This window comes from Taudactylus pleione, unplaced genomic scaffold, assembly GCF_031769625.1.
Source record: "Taudactylus pleione unplaced genomic scaffold, aTauple2 ptg000135l, whole genome shotgun sequence".
In the NCBI taxonomy this organism is placed as follows: Eukaryota; Metazoa; Chordata; class Amphibia; order Anura; family Myobatrachidae; genus Taudactylus; species Taudactylus pleione.
In genome coordinates, this window is record NW_028284537.1 from 1,291,269 (window position 1) to 1,311,706 (window position 20,438).

The following is a 20,438-nucleotide window of genomic DNA, read 5'->3' on the forward strand; positions in this document are numbered from 1 at the left end:
TTGAACACAGCCAGGTCGGTAGTTTGAGTGACAGATTGAGGCGTTTGTGGGTGGTAACAGGGGAAGGTGCTTGAAAACGGGGGAGTGGAGATCCGAACGCAGGCGTGCCTCATTATGCGGACGGCGTTTTGTGGGAGTGCATACGGTTTACCGGAGTGCATAATTAACAAAGTAGCGTCATGGCACATGTGATATGGGAGGTTTTTACACTGACATGATCGTAGAGCTTAAGAGAGGGTATGGTCAACCTTAAGCTCTACGACCAGTTTCGATGGTTGCCGATGGTCTCGATTAATCCTTTTATGCCCGGAGATGACGTGCAATGCGTACGAGAAGGGGCCGTATTTTTTTGTCTTCCGACCGCTTCCTCCCCTTGGTCGACCAACTACCGATCCGAACTTAGGGACGCAACTTGCGAGGGAATCATTTGCATATACGGCCCCTTTTCGCGTACGACCGTGCGGCTGCTTCGACCGACTCTGAATGAGGTCCTGTGTCCTTTGTGTATGCGCAGTATGCAACAATCGGCGATCTACGTGCGCTGTTGCAGTTGCGATCCTTAATGAATCAGGCCCTAAGTGCAAACATAGCGATCGTGCATCAATCCAAAATACTGATGCAGGACCAATTGGCCATCCCTAGTGTGGGATTCCCAGGCTGCACTGGTCTCATAAATATATGTGTATTACAATGTAATAAACCTATATGAGACACACGGGTCTATTTACTAATCAGTGTTAGGAGACAGAGGGCCTGATTCAGACCCGGACGCTATTTGCGGAAGGTCGTTCCAAAAAAGGGACCGGCTATTTAAATTGAGCGCTCGCTCTTTGCGGTTTGTTGACGCCTCTATGTCTGAGCGAGCGAACGAAAAATGCACTCGCTATTTTGTAAAGACGCCCCTTTGCCGTTCGCATCACACATCATCTCCGGTATTTATTAGATTAATCAGGTACATCGAAAGGCATCTGAACTGCTCGCAGTGCTTGTGGTAGGTTTTTCTTACCGCAATCACTGCGAGCAGTTCAGGCTAAAAGACAACCAAGTGACGTGGTCGATGATGCTCCTTTAATAATTATGCACTCCCATTAAACGCCCTTTTTACCGTTAGGCACGCCTGCATTTGGATCTCCACTCCCCCGTTTTCCAGCACCTTCCCGTTACCAGCCACAAACGGTACATTCTGTCAATCAAATTAGCAGCCCCTCGCTGTTTTGCGAGCGCACGATTTCCGACTGCAATGACTGGTTTGCGCATGCATATTACGACCCATACGCATGCGCAGTTGTGCGAACATCGCTCAGAGCGAACGAGCGGCTCTGAATCAGGCCCAGAGTGAAAAGTGATAAGAAAGTGATAAGGTGCCAGCCAACCAGCTCCCAACTGTCATTTTTCAAACACAGCCTGTGAGATGGCAGTTGGGAGATGATTGGCTGGCACCTTATCACTTTCTTATCACTTTTCACTCTGTCTCCTAACACTGCTTAGTAAATAGACCCCTCAGAAAGGAATTCTGTGGTGAATGTTATTGCCTGGGCACACGCCAGGCCACTAGCACCAGGATCAAGTTTACAATGAAGAGAGGAGGAGCCCTTTAATATGTCACTTCATGGATGTCACTTAGGACAATATAACATTCAATAATAATAATGATCAGGGACGTTTATCTGGCAGAGATTATCAATGGTCATATAAGAGTTATGGAGATTAGCAACAGAATAGGTCAGTTTAATGGAGGATGATACCCAGGCTGGCAGAGCATGCTGGAACTTATAGTTCCACAGCATCTCATATCACCATAGCCTCAGCTCAAATGAAATAATGCGCTGTGAGGAGTCCGAGTCGGACTGCGGTTACTATGACAACACGTCAACACCCCTCTGAGCAGCAGCCACCACGTGACCCCCGGGCAGCCAGCGTCGCGTCCGGATGACGTCACGGCGGGTTTGTTTACTGCTACGTGTTCGGGAAGTGGCTGCTGTGGATCGGTGGCGGCCGCGGTGTGACTGACGCGTCCCCGGGGGGAGGCGCAGGTCCTGGCATCATGAGCTGGTTCAACGCCTCACACCTCTCCAGCTTCGCCAAGCAGGCGCTGACCCAGGCCCAGAAATCCATAGACAGGGTGCTGGACATCAAGGAGGACGAGACGGCCTGGGCAGACTCCATCATCACCCCCTATGAGGAGGGTACGGGAGGATAAGGCGGCCTGCGTGTGATACGTGTGTCCCTCTGTGTGCCAGACGGGGTGTGCACCTGGTCACTGTACAATCTATGTGTGTGTCAGTGTGCCCCCTGCACCCTGTACAATCTGGGTGTGTCAGTGTGCCCCCTGCTCCCTGTACAATCTGGGTGTGTCAGTGTGCCCCCTGGTCCCTGTATAATCTGTGTGTGTCAGTGTGCCCCCTGGTCCCTGTATAATCTGTGTGTGTCAGTGTGCCCCCTGCTCCCTGTACAATCTGTGTGTGTCAGTGTGCCCCCTGGTCCCTGTACAATCTATGTGTGTGTCAGTGTGCCCCCTGGTCCCTGTACAATCTATGTGTGTGTCAGTGTGCCCCCTGGTCCCTGTACAATCTGTGTGTGTGTCAGTGTGCCCCCTGGTCCCTGTACAATCTGTGTGTGTGTCAGTGTGCCCCCTGGTCCCTGTACAATCTGTGTGTGTGTCAGTGTGCCCCCTGGTCCCTGTACAATCTGTGTGTGTGTCAGTGTGCCCCCTGGTCCCTGTACAACTGTGTGTCAGTGTGCCCCCTGGTCCCTGTACAATCTGTGTGTCAGTGTGCCCCCTGGTCCCTGTACAATCTGTGTGTCAGTGTGCCTCCTGCTCCCTGTACAATCTGTGTGTCAGTGTGCCTCCTGCTCCCTGTACAATCTGTGTGTCAGTGTGCCCCCTGGTCCCTGTACAATATGGGTGTGTCAGTGTGCCCCCTGGTCCCTGTACAATATGGGTGTGTGTCAGTGTGCCCCCCCATGTCCCTGTACAATCTGTGTGTGTCAGTGTACCCCCTGGTCCCTGTACAATCTCTGTGTGTGTCAGTGTGCCCCCCTGGTCCCTGTACAATCTGTGTGTGTCAGTGTGCCCCAGGTCCCTGTATAATTTATGTGTGTGTGTCAGTGTGCCCCCTGGTCCCTGTACAATCTGTGTGTGTCAGTGTGCCCCTGGTCCCTGTATAATTTGTGTGTGTCAGTGTGCCCCTGGTCCCTGTATAATTTATGTGTGTGTCAGTGTGCCCCCTGGTCTCTGTACACTGTGTACCCCTGGTCCCTGTACAATCTATGTGTGTGTGTTAATGTGATCCCTGGTCCCTGTACAATCTCTGTGTGTTAGGTGCCCCTGTATAATCAGTGTGTGTGTGTCATTGCACCCCCCGGTCTCTGTACACTGTGTACTCGGGTCCCTGTACAGTGTGTGTGTGTGTGTGTCAGTGTTGCCATGTACAATCTATGTGTGTGTCCGTATGTCTCTGGCGAATGTACACTCTGTGTGCCCCTGGTCCCTGTACAATCTTTGTGTATGTCTCTGGCCCCTGTGCACTCTGTGTGCCCCAGGTTACTGTAAAATCTGTGTGTGTGTGTCAGTGTGCCCTGTTTGTATGTCTCTGGCCATCGTACACTCTGTGTGCCCCCTGGTTCCTGTACAATCTATGTGTGTGTCGGTGTGTGTCTGGTTCCCGTACAATCCCCGTATCTAACGCTGTGTGTGTGTGTGTGTTAGATTATACAGGGACCAGGGGCACACGAACACACAGATTATACAGAGACCAGGAACACACACATAGATTGTACGGGGACCAGGGGCACACTGACACACATACATACAGTAGATTGTACGGGGACCAGGGGTACACTGACACACATACATACAGTAGATTGTACAGGGACCAGGGGCACCCCTGGTCTCTCTACAACCTGTTGTGTGTCTCTGGCCCTTGTATACTCTGTGTGCCCCAGGTTACTGTGTAATCTATGTGTGTGTCAGTGTGCAATCTACATTTTTGTGTTTTATATGTCTCTGGCCATCATACACTATGTGTGCCCCTGGTCCCTGTACAATCTATATGTATGTGTCCTAATGTCTCTGGCCACCGTACACTTTGCGTGCCCCTGGTTCCTCTACAATCTGTGTGTGTATCAGTAGCCTTATGCTCCCTAAAAGTTGTGAGAAATAGGGTGCGCTCTGTTCTTAAAATGAAACACTAACATTTTGGCATGTCGTGAAATGAACAGCTACAGTCCATCCATTTGTCATAGTCTTCATATGCTTTCCAGTGCTTATTAAGATGAGATGTTAAACGTCTCTCTATAGGTATACACGCACACAGTGCTGGGAACATTGTGTGTTTTATTGTGAATGGCACTTTTAAAACTTTATTACTGTTTTTAGGATCCCAGCATGTTAGAGCTGAGAGTATTTTATTTTATTACTTCCGTGTGACCGTATGTCAGTGAAAGGCCTTTGATTGATTGAAAGGTTTTCATTAACATTCTTTGGCAGGAGAATGACCGGGATGGCATGAATTCCAGCCCATTCTGATTGTAGAACAAGGGAGTAAACAAACCAACCAGATATTATAACAAAACAAAGTTGCAGAAATGTTTTATGCTTGTGTATTTTTGTTTTTCTTGTTTTTCTTTAGGATACCTTTTTAACAGTCAGTTTAAACTTAATTGTATCTCTTTTTTTATGTAGGTGGCGGTTCTTCACTTAAAGGAAGCTGGGAAAACTCAAACTGGGGAGGAAATTCAGAAGAGACTCAGGACAATGTGGCATTAACACCGACTGCCATCACCAAACCTGTTAGACGAACTGTGGTGGACGAGTCAGAAAATTTCTTCAGTGTCTTTCTATCACCTACTGAGGTGAAACCTTTAATAGTTAGTTCTGTGGTGTCCAAGCCCCCTGCCAAATCTCAGAGACCCAAAGAAGAAGTAAAGCAAACCGCACTCGAGCCTATACTGGACGTCAGTCATGAAGATGACTTTGGAAATAACTTTGGAGAAAGAGAGCAGCAAGCGAGTCCAACCCAAGGTTTGGTAACAACAGATTTTTGTAGCGAGAACTTTCTCTTGGACAAGCCAGAGGTTCCTACAGAGGATGAAAGTGATGAAAGGAGCAATCAGAATTCTAGTTATTGTACTCAGGATCTGACCTGCGATTTAGAACCAAAGCCGGAAGAAGACCTCACCGGTTCTTCTCCATCGGTTCCAACTGGAAGTAAGGACAACGTACTAGACCTCAAAGACCAAAAACTTGAGGATCGGCAGAGTGATACACCATCACCTCCAATCAGCACTTTCTCCTCTGGCACTTCTACAACTAGTGACATTGAAGTACTTGACCACGAGAGCGTAATAAGTGAGAGCTCTGTCAGCTCCAGGCAAGAGGTGACCGATTCCAAGGGAAACCTCAATTTAATGCAGAATTCCTTTCAACTCTTATCCCCCTCTGCAGAATACGCTCAATTGGACGAATTTCCTAAACTCACCGAGAGCTGCTCTTCCTCTGATGCCTTTGAAAGGATAGACTCTTTCAGCGTCCAATCTCTGGACAGCCGCAGCGTGAGCGAAATAAATTCCGACGATGAGCTGCCGGGCAGAGGGTGCACACTCGTCGCCATCGCTGTTGGCACTTCCAGCCCAAGCCTGGATGTTACGGACTCCGCAGAGAGCAAGACCGATGATGAAGTAAACGAAACGCTGCTTGCACACTCCTGCGATGATATAGAGATGGAGGAGAGTGGAAGGAGCGCCACTCCTGTGAATTCAGAGCAGCCGGATCTCCTGGTCGCTGCACATCAGATGCAGGAGGCAGCCAGCCAGGAAGTGTCGGCGGAGCAGCCGGAGCCTGACAATGAGCCAAAGGCTGATTACACAGCGGAGGATATGCAAAAGGTAATAAAACAAAATCTAAAGGGCTGCTTACAGCTTGCATTGTTTGCACTTTGCTTCCAATTATTATGTTCTTCATACTTTCCTTCTTCATCGTAAGTAAGGATACTGAGCCTGATTCATTACGGATCGCTATTGCGATGGCAGCTGCGATTACGCACGCAGGCCCACTGCAAAAATTTGCTAAAGTTTGCAATCGCAATGCCGCCGCAGCCTAGCATAAGGACGCCCACTTCCCCTTATTCACATCCGTAATACATTGCAAGTCTGGGAAACCATCGGTAACATCGAGTACCATCGGAGCCTCACGCACAATTACAACAGGTCTGACCTTACTCAGAATTTGCTAACCTCATCGCACGTATACTAAGTGATGCAGTGGGCGCTGTTTTCTGCCACGCTAAGTGCCGTCGTGCTTCCTATACAGATTCAGGACCTCATTCAGAGTCGGTCGAAGCGGTCGTACGCCACCGATGTTCGCTATACTGCGCATGCGTAAAGTTCGCACTGCGCGTGCGCAAACTGGCCGCTACGATCAGAAATTTCTCTCTCCTTGAACACAGCCAGGTCGGTAGTTTGAGTGACAGAATGAGGCGTTTGTGGGTGGTAACAGGGGAAGGTGCTTGAAAGCGGGGGAGTGGAGATCTGGACGCAGGCGTGCCTAATTATGCGAACGGCGTTTTATGGGAGTGCATAATTAGCAAAGTAGTGTCATGGCACATGTGACATGGGAGGTTTTTACACTGACATGATCGTAGAGCTTAAGAGAGGGTATGGTCAACCTTAAGCTCTACGACCAGTTCCGATGGTTCTCGATGGTCTCGATTAATCCTTATATGCCCAAAGATGACGTGTAATGCGTACGAGAAGGGGGCGTATTTTTTTGTCTTCCGGCCGCTTCCTCCCCTTGGTCGGCCAGCTACCGATCCGAACTTAGGGACGCAACTTGCGAGGGAATCATTTGCATATCCGGCCCCTTTTCCCTTACGACCGTGCGGCCGCTTCGACCGACTCTGAATGAGGTCCTCAGACTCCATCCAGCACAAGTGTCGCATATGAAATGAATCGGTGCAGTCGCATCAGATTGCGGTTAAGATGCAATTTTGGGGCATAATATATGCTAAAAAGATGCTGATCACAGCTCACTTGCGCCAGGCCTCTCGTACCGCTTGGCGTATTGAGGCTAAGTGTATGAGGACACATCTCTAAGTTAAACTCATGATTTAGTAGTTTGTAGACTAGTGACTGGCAACGTGCAGCCCTCCAAGCCTTCACCTGCGACCTCCAGCTCCTTTTTGCTTCAGCGTCGGATTTGTTCAGCATGTAACACTTCTTTAAAATGCCTGGTGGTATGTTATTACAGTCGGGTGTCTTTCTTTGATCAAATGCATTGTTTTCATTTATTACTTAGATTAAGTGTAACGTATGGTTCTTTTGAAGGTTGGCGTGCTGGCTAAGCGCCCCTCTGATGTGTATCAGGTTGCCTATTGGTGTTGTAGAACCACCTTCAGTAGCAATAACTTGACACGTAATCATTATCTGTTTATCAGGCTCTTACATGCTATGAGAAATTCTGGCTTGCTCCTTACCACGCTGCTTCAGTATGTCGATGCTTACATCTATTAAGGTCACATCACAACATCTTAATGGGTTTGAGGATTAGACTTTGCTCTCCCAGTACCTGGTTTAATTTGTTTTTCTGCCATGTAGTTGTAGATTAGCTGGCACGCTTAGGATCCCCTTGTTGCAATGGTTCAGTTTAGACTCTGTTTCAGTTGTGGGACAGATGACCTCACTATTTCCTGTAGATTAAACTGGTATAAACAGGAGCTTTTGGTGAACTCATTAAGGGCCGCCAAGTGCTAGAGAAACAGTCGCAACACTGCTACCTCACGTCTACATTTTCCATTGTATCCTATATAGTTGTGCATTAAATTATGCAATGTTTGCGGTACCGTAGTTCTCACTGATGTGTCCAGCTGCAATTTCTGGGAACTTGGTTGCCCCCGATGATCAGTCCTTTGGTTGCAGAGCAGCCACCAAATCATCACGGTGCATGAGGAAATATTACAAAGATGCTATTGTTCTTTAAACCCGAATAAAGCGATTTAGGTATTGTTAGCCCAGGTAATTGTTCTGGAGCTCTCTTGTGTTTTGTTCATATGCAACTTTTCAAACTTAGGGCCTGATTCAGAGCCGCTCGTAAGCGGCCGCTCGTTCGCTCCGAGCAATGTTTGCCCAACTGCGCATGCATACGGATCGTAATACGCATGCGTGAACCAGTCAGTGCGGCCGAAAATCGTTTGTTCGCTAAATAGCGAATGCCTGCTAATATGAGTGACAGGATGAGGTGTATGTGGGTGGTAACAGGGGAAGGTGCTTGAAAACGGGGAGTGGAGATCCGAACGCAGGCGTGCTTAAAGGTCAAAACGGGCGTTTTATGGGTGTGCATAATTAATACAGCAGCGTCACTGACCACGTCACTGGGTTATTTTATAGCCAGAACTGCTCGCAAATTTGTGGTAGCAAAAACCAACCACAAGAATAGCGAGCAGTTCATACGCTGGTCGATGTACTCGATTAATCTAATAAATTGCGGACATGACGTAGGAATGCGAGCGGCCAGGGGGCGTATTTTTCCAAAAGACGACCGCAAGTTTGGTTCGCTCGTGAACGGACCGCAAAGAGCGAACGGTTCATTTGAATAGCCACCCCTATTTTCTGAGCGAGCGCTAATTGCGTCTGGCTCTGAATCAGGCCCTTAAGCCATACTACAGTGTTTTCTGGGGGGTATTGAGAGAAGGGGATTTCTTTAGTCAAACCGTTCATGAAAGCCATACATGTCTGTGTATTGTGATATTCATATTAAGAAGCATGACCTGAATCATGTTGCTGGATGTAGCTTTAGGGTGGTATTGCGATGTCTTGCAGCATGATCTTTTGGTGAATTTGTTTGCATACCTGCTCCTTAGAGGATCGTCAGCTGTCTCCGTGTTCTCTGTGTCATTGCTTCTCACTTTGGGATGATGAACTTCAACTTGTGTGGAAATGTCCTTGTAACCTAAAATGTTCAATGAGCCTGGTGCCTTCAGTGCACCTGCCTCAATCACCGTCTATATTAATATGGAAACAATACGGGTGCACTTACTTTCACACTCAACTTCTTCATGTCGGCAGATTTTCAATTTAATAACAAAATGCAATCTGTTGTGTGTTAGTTGTGACCTGAATTTACAGTAATCAGGTGTTAGGGCTTGGTGAGGACCAGATTGGGGTGGGGGGGGGGAGTGACAGGAGATCTGGGGGTGCAATATTCAATTGTTTAGGGCGCCCATGCCTTTTCGCACATGTCGTACCATAAAAGACCGGGTTTAGACGCGTAAAGCGACCAAACCCATGCAAAGTCCTCGGCACGCCCATATGGTAGGTTGGGCGTCCATAAACTGGACTTTTTGCATACTTCTGCTCACCACCACAGGTGGGTGCAAGCAGAATTCTCCAAACCCCCCATCCCCCCATGATTGTTACTGATGTCCCGATCAGTAAAAGCACAGATTCGAACGTTCGTTTGGGATAAATGGTAAGAGCCAGCAATTTTGTGATGTAATTATGCAAATCATTTGCAAAAAATTAATGAGGTGTGGCTACTGAGAATACATTACTGCATACCATGCAAACAGCAGATCGTACCTTATTATCAGCATGGAATTACTAACCATCACATAATAAACATGACTAGGTTCCCAGCAATGCTGCACATGGAATAACAAATAAAAAGAGTACTGACAACGTCTGAGCGATGCTGCTCATTCTGTTTATTTATTTATTTTTTGTCTAAATTCTGAAATTATTATTATTATTTTTTATTTATTTTTTAAATCTGGTAATTTTTTATTTGAAAGTTTAATCTTTTACATAAAAAAAACCCCCAAATAACAATGTATCTCAAAAGTTAGTGCCAAGCGTTTACATCAAGGCTACGCACATTCAGATGACCGATGCTGCAAACTTCGCGGTCGGAATCAGGCATCAGATCTGAGATGCTGGCTGGAGGCGTCTTTCTCCTTCAGATGCCTCCTGCAGCATTAGCCATAGATGCACACGGGTGTGGTGTAATAGAGGCCCAAAGTCTGCAGCTATCACGTGTTAAAACACCTCAAAATTACTAAGCAGGAGACAGTATTGTTGTCAGAGTGTCTTCCAAGAGGGTGTGAGAAGATTGGCACACATCAGACGGGTACAGTAGGGTACCGAGGCACCCCACCGAACCACCAGGTTCTCCCACATACAGTTCTACGCATGACCACAACAATGAGAACTAGTGTACGGTGGGACGTGGCCTTGTCGGCAGTTTGGACGGACGTGGCTTTATGAAGCTCCTGCCTTACCTGTCCCTTTTACTGACCAGCCTGCTCTATCTTATGTCCCTCTGACCCCCCGCTTGGAGACCTCGGGATATCGGACCACCCAGGTTCATTTTCCTGGACTCTTGGGCGGATTTGGATTATCTCTCTTCTATTACCTTCCCTACTATCTCACCTTCAGATAAACTCGCTTTGGAGAATCCATTTTCCATGCAAGAACTAGAGCTAGTTATAGCTTCCTCACCTGCGGGTAAAAGCCCTCGGCCTGACGACCTAACTGTAGGCTACCACAAAATTTTTAGAGATAAACTAGCCCCTATGATGCTAAATGCTTTCAACAATGTCTCAGTGGAATCTCAATTCTCTAAGCAGTTCCTGGAGGCATACATCTCTGTCATCCCCAAGACCGGTAAGGACCGCTCCCTGTGCCCGAGCTACAGACCCATCTCGTTGTTAAACGTGGACCTTAAATTATATGCCAAATTAATAGCCAATAGGCTAAATCCCCTCATTCCCCAGTTGATACATTGTGACCAAGTTGGATTTGTCAAAGGTCGTGAGGCAAGTGATAATGCCACGAAAGTCCTTAGCCTGGTACATTTTGCTACGTCTCAACCAAAGACCCCAATTATCTTACTCTCCACTGACGCTGAAAATGCGTTTGACAGAAACAATTGGTCTTTTATGAGGTCTGTGCTTGCCCACATGGGATTGGGGACCTCATGCAGAGTTGGTCGTTGCGGCCGCTCGGTCGTACGCAGCCGATGTTCGCTAAACTGCGCATGCGTAAAATTTGCAATGCGCGTGTGCAAACTAGCTGTTACGATCGGAAATATCTCTCTCCTTGAACTTGGCCAGGTCGGTAGTTTGAGTGACAGGATGAGGCATTTGTGGGTGGTAACAGGGGAAGGTGCTTGTGAACGGGGGAGTGGAGATCCGAAAGCAGGCGTGCCTGACTATGCAAACGGCGTTTTATGGGAGTGCATAATTAACAAAGTAGTGTCATAGCACACGTGACATGGGAGGATTTTACACTGACTTGATCGTAGAGCTTAAGAGAGGGTATGGTCAACCTTAAGCTCTACGACCAGCTCCGATGGTTCCCGATGGTCTCGATTAATCCTTATATGCCCGGAGATGACGTGTAATGCGAACGAGAAGGGGGCATATTTTTAGTCTTACGGCCGCATCCTCCCCTTGGTCGTCCAGCTAACGATCCCATCTTAACAACGCAACTTGCGAGTGCATCATTTGCATATCCGGCCCCTTTTCCCTTACGACCGTGCGGCCGCAACGACCAACTCTGAATGAGGTCCTGGGTCCTTTAGCCCTTCATAGGATCCTGTCCCTTTATTCTTGTCCTTCAGCGAGGGTGAGGGTCAATGGTGAATTATGTGGATCTTTTTCCATACACAATGGCATGCGACAAGGCTGCCCTCTGTCACCGTTGATTTTCATCCTTTGCATGGAGGCATTAGCAAGATCTATACAAGCTAACCCCCATATTTCTGGGATTCTAGCAGGTGAGCAGGAACACAGACTGGCCCTATTCGTTGATGACCTACTAGCTATTGTTTCACATCCCGTTACGTCTTTGCCTCATTTGATGCATGAATTTGAACGTTTTGGACGTTGTCCAACTTCAAGGTTAATTTCTCAAAATCATGGGCTTTAAATCTGTCTGCTCACACCTCCTGTAATCTCAGGTCTACAGTCCGCGTTCCCTTTCCCTTGGCATCCTTCCCATATCACATTTCTAGGGGTTAAAATTACTAAAAACATGTCGCAAATCTTTTGCCACCAATTTCTCCCCCCTCCTCTCCTCCATTCGAACGGATTATTCCCACTGGCACTTGAAGCATCTCTCTTGGTTAGGGAGAATTGATGTGGTAAAGATGAATACGCTTCCCAAATTGCTTTACCTCTTTCAGTCTCTACCCATTCAGATTCCAGATTCTTGGTTTCGTTCGTTAAATGTCTTTAATATAGCAATTTATTTGGTCTAGGAAAAAAACCTCGGATTAAACGTGACCTTTTAGTTCGGCCAAAACAATTGGGTGGTCTCCAACTTCCAGACATCAAATCATACTACCACACTGTCAATCTTAATAGAATCCTTGAGTGGACCAGATATAGAGAGCTAAAGCAATGGGTCACCCTCGAAGGGTGAAACTCCCCCCTGAAATTACACCAAGGATTCCTTCTATTCCTAAATTAGACATCCCTCATCCTACAAATTCTCCTTCTCTGTCTATTTGGAAATCTTTAAGAAACCTACCCCACATTTCTTCACGCTTTGGCCCTCTTACGTCATTTCTGGCTAACCCTGGTTTCCCACCTGGTATTAATTTTACTCATTTCCCTAATTAGGTGCAAGAAGGCCTTTTTCGGACTGGCCAGCTGGTAACTACGTCAGGTCTTAAAGCATTTACTGAACTCCAGGAAAAGTGGTCAATACCTCAGTCTGGTAGTACCTACAGGTTCGCCATTTCCTGTCCTCCGCGGGTAGACTGAAAATTTCTAGTATAGATCTCACTGCATTTGAAAAACTTTGTATCTCACCAACTCACCCCTCCCACACAATTTCTGCCATCTACCAGATACTTTTAAACAACCCTTCCTCTTCCATACCTTCTAGGGCCAAAAAAATGGGTATTTAGATTTGGGTATTTCCCTCACAGAGCAAGAGTGGCAAACTATATTCCTCAAGACACACTGTAGCTCGGATAAGATTTTAATGAGATGGCACCATGCTCTACTCCATGCCATGTTTCCAACAAAATCCAGCTCTTGCTGGAGATGCCTCAAAGCCCGAGGATCATTACGACATATATGGTGGGATTGTCCCCAGTTATCTAAATTCTGGTCAGAGGTTATCTCCATCTCACAACAAATGTTAGGCGCCACTGTCCCTAGTGATCCAGCATTGTGGCTACTTAATTATTCACAATCTTCATTGGGATGCTACAAGAAATCCTTGCTGCGCCATTTTAGTAATGCAGTGAGGGCCGTCATTCCAAGTTTTTGGAACTCCTACATTCACCCACCCATAAAGATTGGTTCCAGAGACTCGATTACTATATGTCAATGGAGGACCTTTTAATCCTTTTCACCAATAGACCTTCCACTTTCACTAATACCTGGTTTCCATGGTTAGAATACAAAACCTCTGTGGAGTATAAAAACTATATATATATATATATCCAACCGTCCTTATCCCGTAATATATATTTTGGCTTCCTTACATTTGGCTAAACTTACTCTTTTAATACAAAACGACCCTCCCCCATCCCCCTTGCGTGATACTCCTTCCGTATTTTTATTTTTCTACTTTATCTCACTTTTCTTATTCGAGATAATTGTTTTATATAAATTTGTATACATTTTGAAACGTATACGTTGATGTTTTCATGCTTCTGTGATCTCTACGTTTTCTCTTTTGAAACCTTTAATAAAAACAGATTGTACAAAAAGAACTTTTATACGGATGTTGCTGTAATTGCCGACTATTTTTCGACTGACCTGGCGTTTTCATTGTTACCGTGTAGGTCATTTTATCTGTCCTGGGAGTTCTCTGTGTGTTTTTGGCTGCAGTTGATATTTCTTCTTACACAAATGTCACCTTATCTTTGGGCACTTCAAACAATGCTGTCTCTAAACAGCAGTCTACACATCCAGATTGATTGTGCATTTATTGTTACCGGAGACTGTAATCAGGCCAACCTAAAGCTGGGTACACACTGAATAGATATATCTGCAGATCGAGTGAACACCCATCATTGTCTTCTGCTGCGGGTATCCCTGGCCAGGGCGCTTGTCGCGACCTCTGCTGAAAGTGTACGGGAGGTCGGCAGACCGCCCGCCGTACCCACTGCAAGATGCGCCAATATATCAGCAGTATGTCTGTGAACAGACACAGACGCGATATGTCTGTGACCGACACCGTTCACAGACATATCGTGGGTACACACTGGCCGACAGGCACCCTATATATTGGCCAATCAATTGATCGGCCAATATATCTGCAGTGTCTACCCAGCGTAAGTCTGTTTTACCAAAGTTTTCTCAGAATGGGGATGTTCCAACCTGCGGCAATAACACTAGACCACGTATATACGAATATTAAAGACTCATATAAGATCATCTTGTGTCCCCACATTGGACGGTCGGATCATTCCTCTCTTTCTACTTCTGAAATAGACAGTTTAGCCTCTCATTAGTAATGTTAGTGTTCGTCCCGTACAGGCTTTATTACAGATTGGGATCTGTTTGTAGAGGAGGACACGGTAGATTATAGTATTATGTGGACCCATTGGCTTCAGTGGTTGTGATGTATATCATATGCTGTATTGAAAGGATTACTTTTAAAAAGTCTGTTCAGGTTTTTCCCAATAAGCAGCCTTGGATGATGAGTGAGGTTCGTTCCCTGTTAAGATTAAGCGATAGCCTGGAATAGGCCTAATAAAAATCTGGGGTTCTTTAAGGTGTTTCAATATCTTCTAATTAGCGTCTTTGCACAAGTGGTGAAGAATGGCATAAAGCAGAGTTTTTTTGGAGGAAATAAGTATTCCTGTCAAATTTGGGGTACTTCAAAATGGGTTCCAGCGTATTCTAAAGTCACTAAAGTGAAGTTAAAATTATCGCGAAAAACCCACCTGTTGCAAGCGCCTACAATCAAAAAACCACCACACCCATACTTGCAGACCCCCCCCCCCCCCCCCCCCAAAGTCTATTTGGCTACTTTTTATGTTTGTACCCCAACTTTGAACTTTTTCGCCCCCATTTTCAAAATCATTTTTTTGGGTGTCCTTCCGTTTTTTTCTTTTTAAGGGATTTTTTGGCGCAGTTATCCTTTCAGGGACTGTCCCATGGGTACTGAGTGGATTTCCGACGTTGACCCCACTAAACCTCAATTCCGCACTTTGTTTCCGCCTGCTTTCATAGGCAAATATTTTCCGCCTATTACATTGCACTGACTTTCCTCGTACGTGAAAAGTCTTTGCAATTGAATAGGTTGAAAAGTTTCCGCCTGGCGAAATGACATCACCCGCGATAATTTTCCGCGGATTCTGACTTTTCACCGCTACTTGCATACGGGCCTATAAGGCGAATAACTCTTGTCCTTGTAGGATAATATAATCGCATCAATCATTCATTAAATCCCAGTGTTGAATCCTATGCCCACCGCGCATAAAAACTGTGCCCACCCAATGTAAAACTATGTTAATGGTCCCTAATGAATTGATAATTGGCACCTGTAGGCGTGTAGAAATATTTCTATTTTTCAGGTTTGGTTGGATTGTTTTCATTTTTGTTTAAGTATTATTGTTGCTTAGAAGTTGCCACATGGTTACTGGTGTGAAATAAGTCAACCAGTTGATGCCAGCTTAATGCAGTCAGCTGGCAATTATCTCTGATACAGGAATGTCAGCCTGACCTACTTTAGCCAAAGTTATTTCTTGTTTCGCCTAATTCTTCAATCCTCGACGTCGCTGATTATGTGCCGTGTAACGTGTGCAGCACTGTATTCGTACACTCATTTGCGCTATAAATGAAACCATTAATTTATATTATTCAGATCCATCGTATACTTGCTGCGTTGTCATTGCATGTGTCCAGCTGTGCCAGTGTTCCTCAGTGCTACATTAAAGCCGCATACACACTGGACGATGTATCCAGTGAGCGGCAACGGCGGGGGTGCCTACATCGGTAAGTGCATACACACTTGCCGGCAACGACGAACGAAGTCGCGGGGGTGGAGGGGGGCCATGCTGCTTTCGGCAGAATGGCATCACTATCGATATCCCCAGATTGAGCTGCATGTTCAGCCGACTGGGGATATCGTTAACAACCGCGGGAACGCACATTGTCCGTCGTTTACTGCATACACATCTCTTTCAACGATATCGTTATAGTTCACAATTATCGTCTAGTGTGTTTGTGGCTTAAGGCAATACAAACTGTTATATTGTGACTTCCTCTTTTGCCCCTATCTGGGGACACTGCCAGACTGTGGGTTTAGAGGGGAGTAGGCACTATATCAGGGCTTGACATATTTTTCTAAAATCTAGGAGCCAGGATGAAAGCGTAGGAGTCAGACCACCGTCCCCCCAAAAAAATTATGTGAGTGAGGAGCACAGCACTGTGTGTTATGCAACTGTTATACACACTATACTAGTCCACAAAATGGCCACAGTTGAATGGATACAGTAAAATGGAGGCCCCCTCCCTGCTCCACACTCCAGTAATTACAGACCACATTTGACATAAAATAATGGTGCCAGAAAGTACAACAAAACCCCCCTCCCCTCGTGGTCACACCACAATCCCTCTGAACCGCTCCACAATCCCTGACCACGCATAGACCCTACTACCGGAGAGCTCTATGCAGCCGGAGATAGGAGACAGTAGACAGCCGGGACGTACAGGTGGATCAGCGTACACTGGGACAGACAGCAGGGATCAGAGCAGGCCAGGATGGAGAGGAGTCGTCAGCACAGGCTGGGACGGACACAGGCACAGCAGTCACCGCAGACGACACGCAGCACATGCACTCCTGTGCATGATATGAACACCGTAATACTATAGGCACGAATCTCGCCGGAACTGATGAGGATCTGCTTCCTCCCTCACTGCAAAATCTAGTAGCCATGGCGACCTGGCCCCCGGGATTTGTTGAGCCCTGCACTAAATAGTTAAACATATGACCCCTCTAAATATAAGCAGGACAAATTCCTTTGCAGGCAAGTAGTTGAAATTGGACTTCTTTGATACGAGTGTTCTTTCAGGGACGGCTAGTTAATTTCTGAGGTTTTATCATTTTGTAATATAAAAGGTTGAATAAGTCTGTAATGTTTCCCTGCAGTTATAAGCTATGGTATAGTGGTACCGCATGATAGTGTAAAGTACACGTCGCCTACACACTATGGAAGCAGCCATATTGTGGCCTTAGTAATAATGATCACATTTTATTTTGTTTAATCTTTTCTTTTTCGTGCTGTTTTTACAGATCATTAATGAACTTACCATCAGGCTGGATAAGAGGGAATCACAGCTGTTATCAGCCAGCAAGGAAAAGGCACTTCTAGAGGAGACCCTGGACAACCTGAGAGAGTGAGTGTTCCTGCCGGGGTGCGGGAGACCTCCTCCAATCACTACGGCTGTTCCTGTCTCTAGCATTGTCGCCCGTTTTGGTTTCGGCCATGTACAGGCTGTCTCTATTGTCGTAGTGTTGTAGATAATGACTGGCAATATATGGCAACATTTCTTAGCTCTATCGCTTGCAGGGACGATTACAGCAGACACGAGCTAAATTGGAATTCATCTGGTAATGACCGTACTCGCAGCTTTGGGAGTACACATTAGGGAGTGGTGCGTTATATTAAATTGATAATGTACAGTCTTTCAAATACTTCTATTCATTGTCTTCCTATGTAGTGAAATGATTAAGGTGAAAGAAGAATGTAACAGCGTGTCATTGCTGAAAGACGAGTTCACGCATCGGATAGCAGAAGCGGAGAGGAGAGCGCAAATCGCGTGTAAAGAGAGAGACTCCGCAAAAAAGGTGACGTTGTCTGCCGGCCGCCATAACCCCCTATGCTCGTATGTGTATTACTGATGTGTGGTTGTTGCAGTTTCACATTTTATGTTATGGTGATAAAAAAAAAAGTCACTGCTTAATCACAAACCACTTTACTAAAGTATCAATACTAGCTCCATATTGTACTACAGGTTGAGTCTCCCATATCCAAAATGCTTGGGACCAGGGGTATTTTGGATAACGAAATATTCCGTATTTTGGAATATTTGCCTACCATAATGAAATATCTTGGGAATGGGACCCCAATATACACACTGAATGCATTTATGTGTTATATACACCTTATACACACAGCCTGCAGCTCATTTTATACAATATTATCAAGAATTTTGTGGCTCGAGCAAAGTTTGTGTACATTCATGAAATTCATTTATGTTTCATATACACCTTATACATAGAGCCTGAAGGTAATTTTATACCATATTTTTAATAATTTATGCCTTAGCCAAAGTTTGTGTACATTGAACCATCAAAAAGTTTTCATTATCTCAGTCATGCAAAAAATAATCCGTATTTCGGAATATTTGGATATGGGAGACTCAACCTGTATATATATTGCGGAATCCCCACCTGTGTGACGTCCTTGTACGTTGCTGCATTGGAGGAGAACCCCATGTTACAGACTTATTCTATTGCATTCTCAGGATGTAAAATCCATGAAGGAGGAGCTGGCAACGAGATTAAAGTCTAGCGAGACGGCTGAGATAATGAGAGAGAAGGACGAGCAAATTACAGGGCTCATGGAGGAAGGTGAGAAAAATAAAATTCAAAAAATACGTAAGTTTTATTTTTATGTTGGCTTTCATTACACATTACGTTCTTGAAGATAAAAAGAGGTAACCTAGACATTTTATTATATATATATATATATATATATATATATATATATATCGGCTTTATCCCAGGATCACACTGTTTGGTTCTCTGATTATTCAGAAGTTGCTCATATATTTATGTCACAAGTCACTGACTTGAATATGAGCATTATGGCGGCTTCTGGTTACCAAAGAGAAAACGGAAGTCACTAGGCATTAGCGTTCTCCATATTATAGATACCATGAGAAAACGAAAGTCACTAGGCATTAGCGTTCTCCATACTATAGATACCATGAGAAAACATTGTGAAGGCTGGTGTATTGTACTTTTAAATCTGGAACTGTTTTTGGCCAGGTAAATGGACCATTGATGTCTCCTGAAGAGACATCTGATATGTAAAATGTATTTAAATGCTGAACACGAGGGGAATGCAGAACATGCTTTACCGGTATACAATCGGGAAGCCGGCTGCCTTAATACCGGCAGCCGGCTTCTCGACTGTCATATCCCGGCGAGGGATGAAATGCCGGGCGTCTGGATGTAGACGCCTGACATTTCCCCGACGCCGGGCGCCGCGAGCTGACAGCCGCGCGGGGGGGGGAGGGTTAGGTTTAGGGCATCCGGGGGGGGGGGACTTAGGGTCAGGCACCCCCCCCACCCCGCCCCCCCGGGAGGGTTAGGGGGAGGGAGGGTTAGGCACCCCCGGGGGGGGCTTAGGGTTAGGCACCCCCCCGGGGGACTTAGGCAGTGGGGAAGGGGGGGTTAGGGTTAGGCACTTGGGGGGGAGGTTAGGATTAGGCACTTGGGGGGGAGGTTAGGGTTAGGCACTTGGGGGGAAGGTTAGGGTTAGGCACCCCTAAGGAGGGTTAGAGAATACTTACCTTTCCATGATTGGGATATCCAGCATTGTCGGGCTTCCGCTGCCGGGAACTCTGCTATTGCCGGCAAGGCGCTGCCGAATCGAACCGCCGGCCATGTGGCTGGCGGTATTTCATACCGATTCCGCTTGACCTTCCCCCATGACTGTTCCATCATCTGCTTTTGTAAGGTGCTCCTGTGCCTTCATCTCATTGTAGGGAACTATAATCTCTTTGCCCGTATTCATCTCCATTTACCTGCCAAAAAAGGAATAAAGGGTAAATGGATATGAAGATGACTGGACTTAAACGCTTATTTGTATGGAGAACTTGTGGCTAGATTTTGCATCTGTTGCAGTTGGGATCTGTGTGTGTGTGTAAAGGGGCATATCCACTACACGATGACAGAACGTTTGACCGACAACGACATCGTTCTTCTTCTATCGTTTCTTATCATGTGACGTTCAGTGCAGGCACCCTCCCTCTTCCCCGAACATGCACAACCTGATGATCCCAACAAAGACCAGGCGGAGCGCGCAACGCTGGTCATTGCCGGCATAATTACTGCATGATTAATTAACGTCGTTATCAATCGTTCATTTTAATCGTGTTGTTGATATGTGCCTTAAGGAAGGGCAGAGCTACCAGTCAGGCTGCGTGCGTCTTGCTTGCCCTCCCTGCATCATGTTGCTGTCCCAGAGAGGTAATGCAAGGAGGGGTGTCCTCTGCCGGTACTGAGAAATGATAGGAGGCTCCTGTGAAACTGGTGCAGGAGGATTGTGGTGTCAAATGCATCTTTTTATGGAATAAATTTCATCCATCCAGTTTGTTTATTCATTATCACTCAACATGTTTGTTTGTCTTAGTACCTGGTATGGCTCCCTCTGCTGGTTGTATATTGAACTGGAGCAAAGGCTA

The 20,438-nt window shown here is 46.1% G+C and overlaps 1 protein-coding gene across 2 annotated transcripts in view; it reads left to right on the forward strand.

Moving 5' to 3' along the window:
* Positions 1 to 1,913: 1,913 nt before the first annotated feature.
* The window catches only part of TMF1 (TATA element modulatory factor 1), a 42,335-nt gene continuing 23,810 nt past the window's right edge, over positions 1,914 to 20,438 (forward strand). Inside the window, exons 1-5 of one of the 2 annotated variants that reach the window (XM_088473377.1) lie at positions 1,914 to 2,186; positions 4,685 to 5,886; positions 17,257 to 17,360; positions 17,685 to 17,811; positions 18,492 to 18,597. In XM_088473377.1, coding sequence (XP_088329503.1) covers positions 2,045 to 2,186; positions 4,685 to 5,886; positions 17,257 to 17,360; positions 17,685 to 17,811; positions 18,492 to 18,597 — 1,681 coding nt within the window. In that variant the 5' untranslated portion in view covers positions 1,914 to 2,044. The remainder of the gene's footprint in view (positions 2,187 to 4,684; positions 5,887 to 17,256; positions 17,361 to 17,684; positions 17,812 to 18,491; positions 18,598 to 20,438) is intronic. The other variant, XM_088473376.1, reaches the window with a different exon arrangement.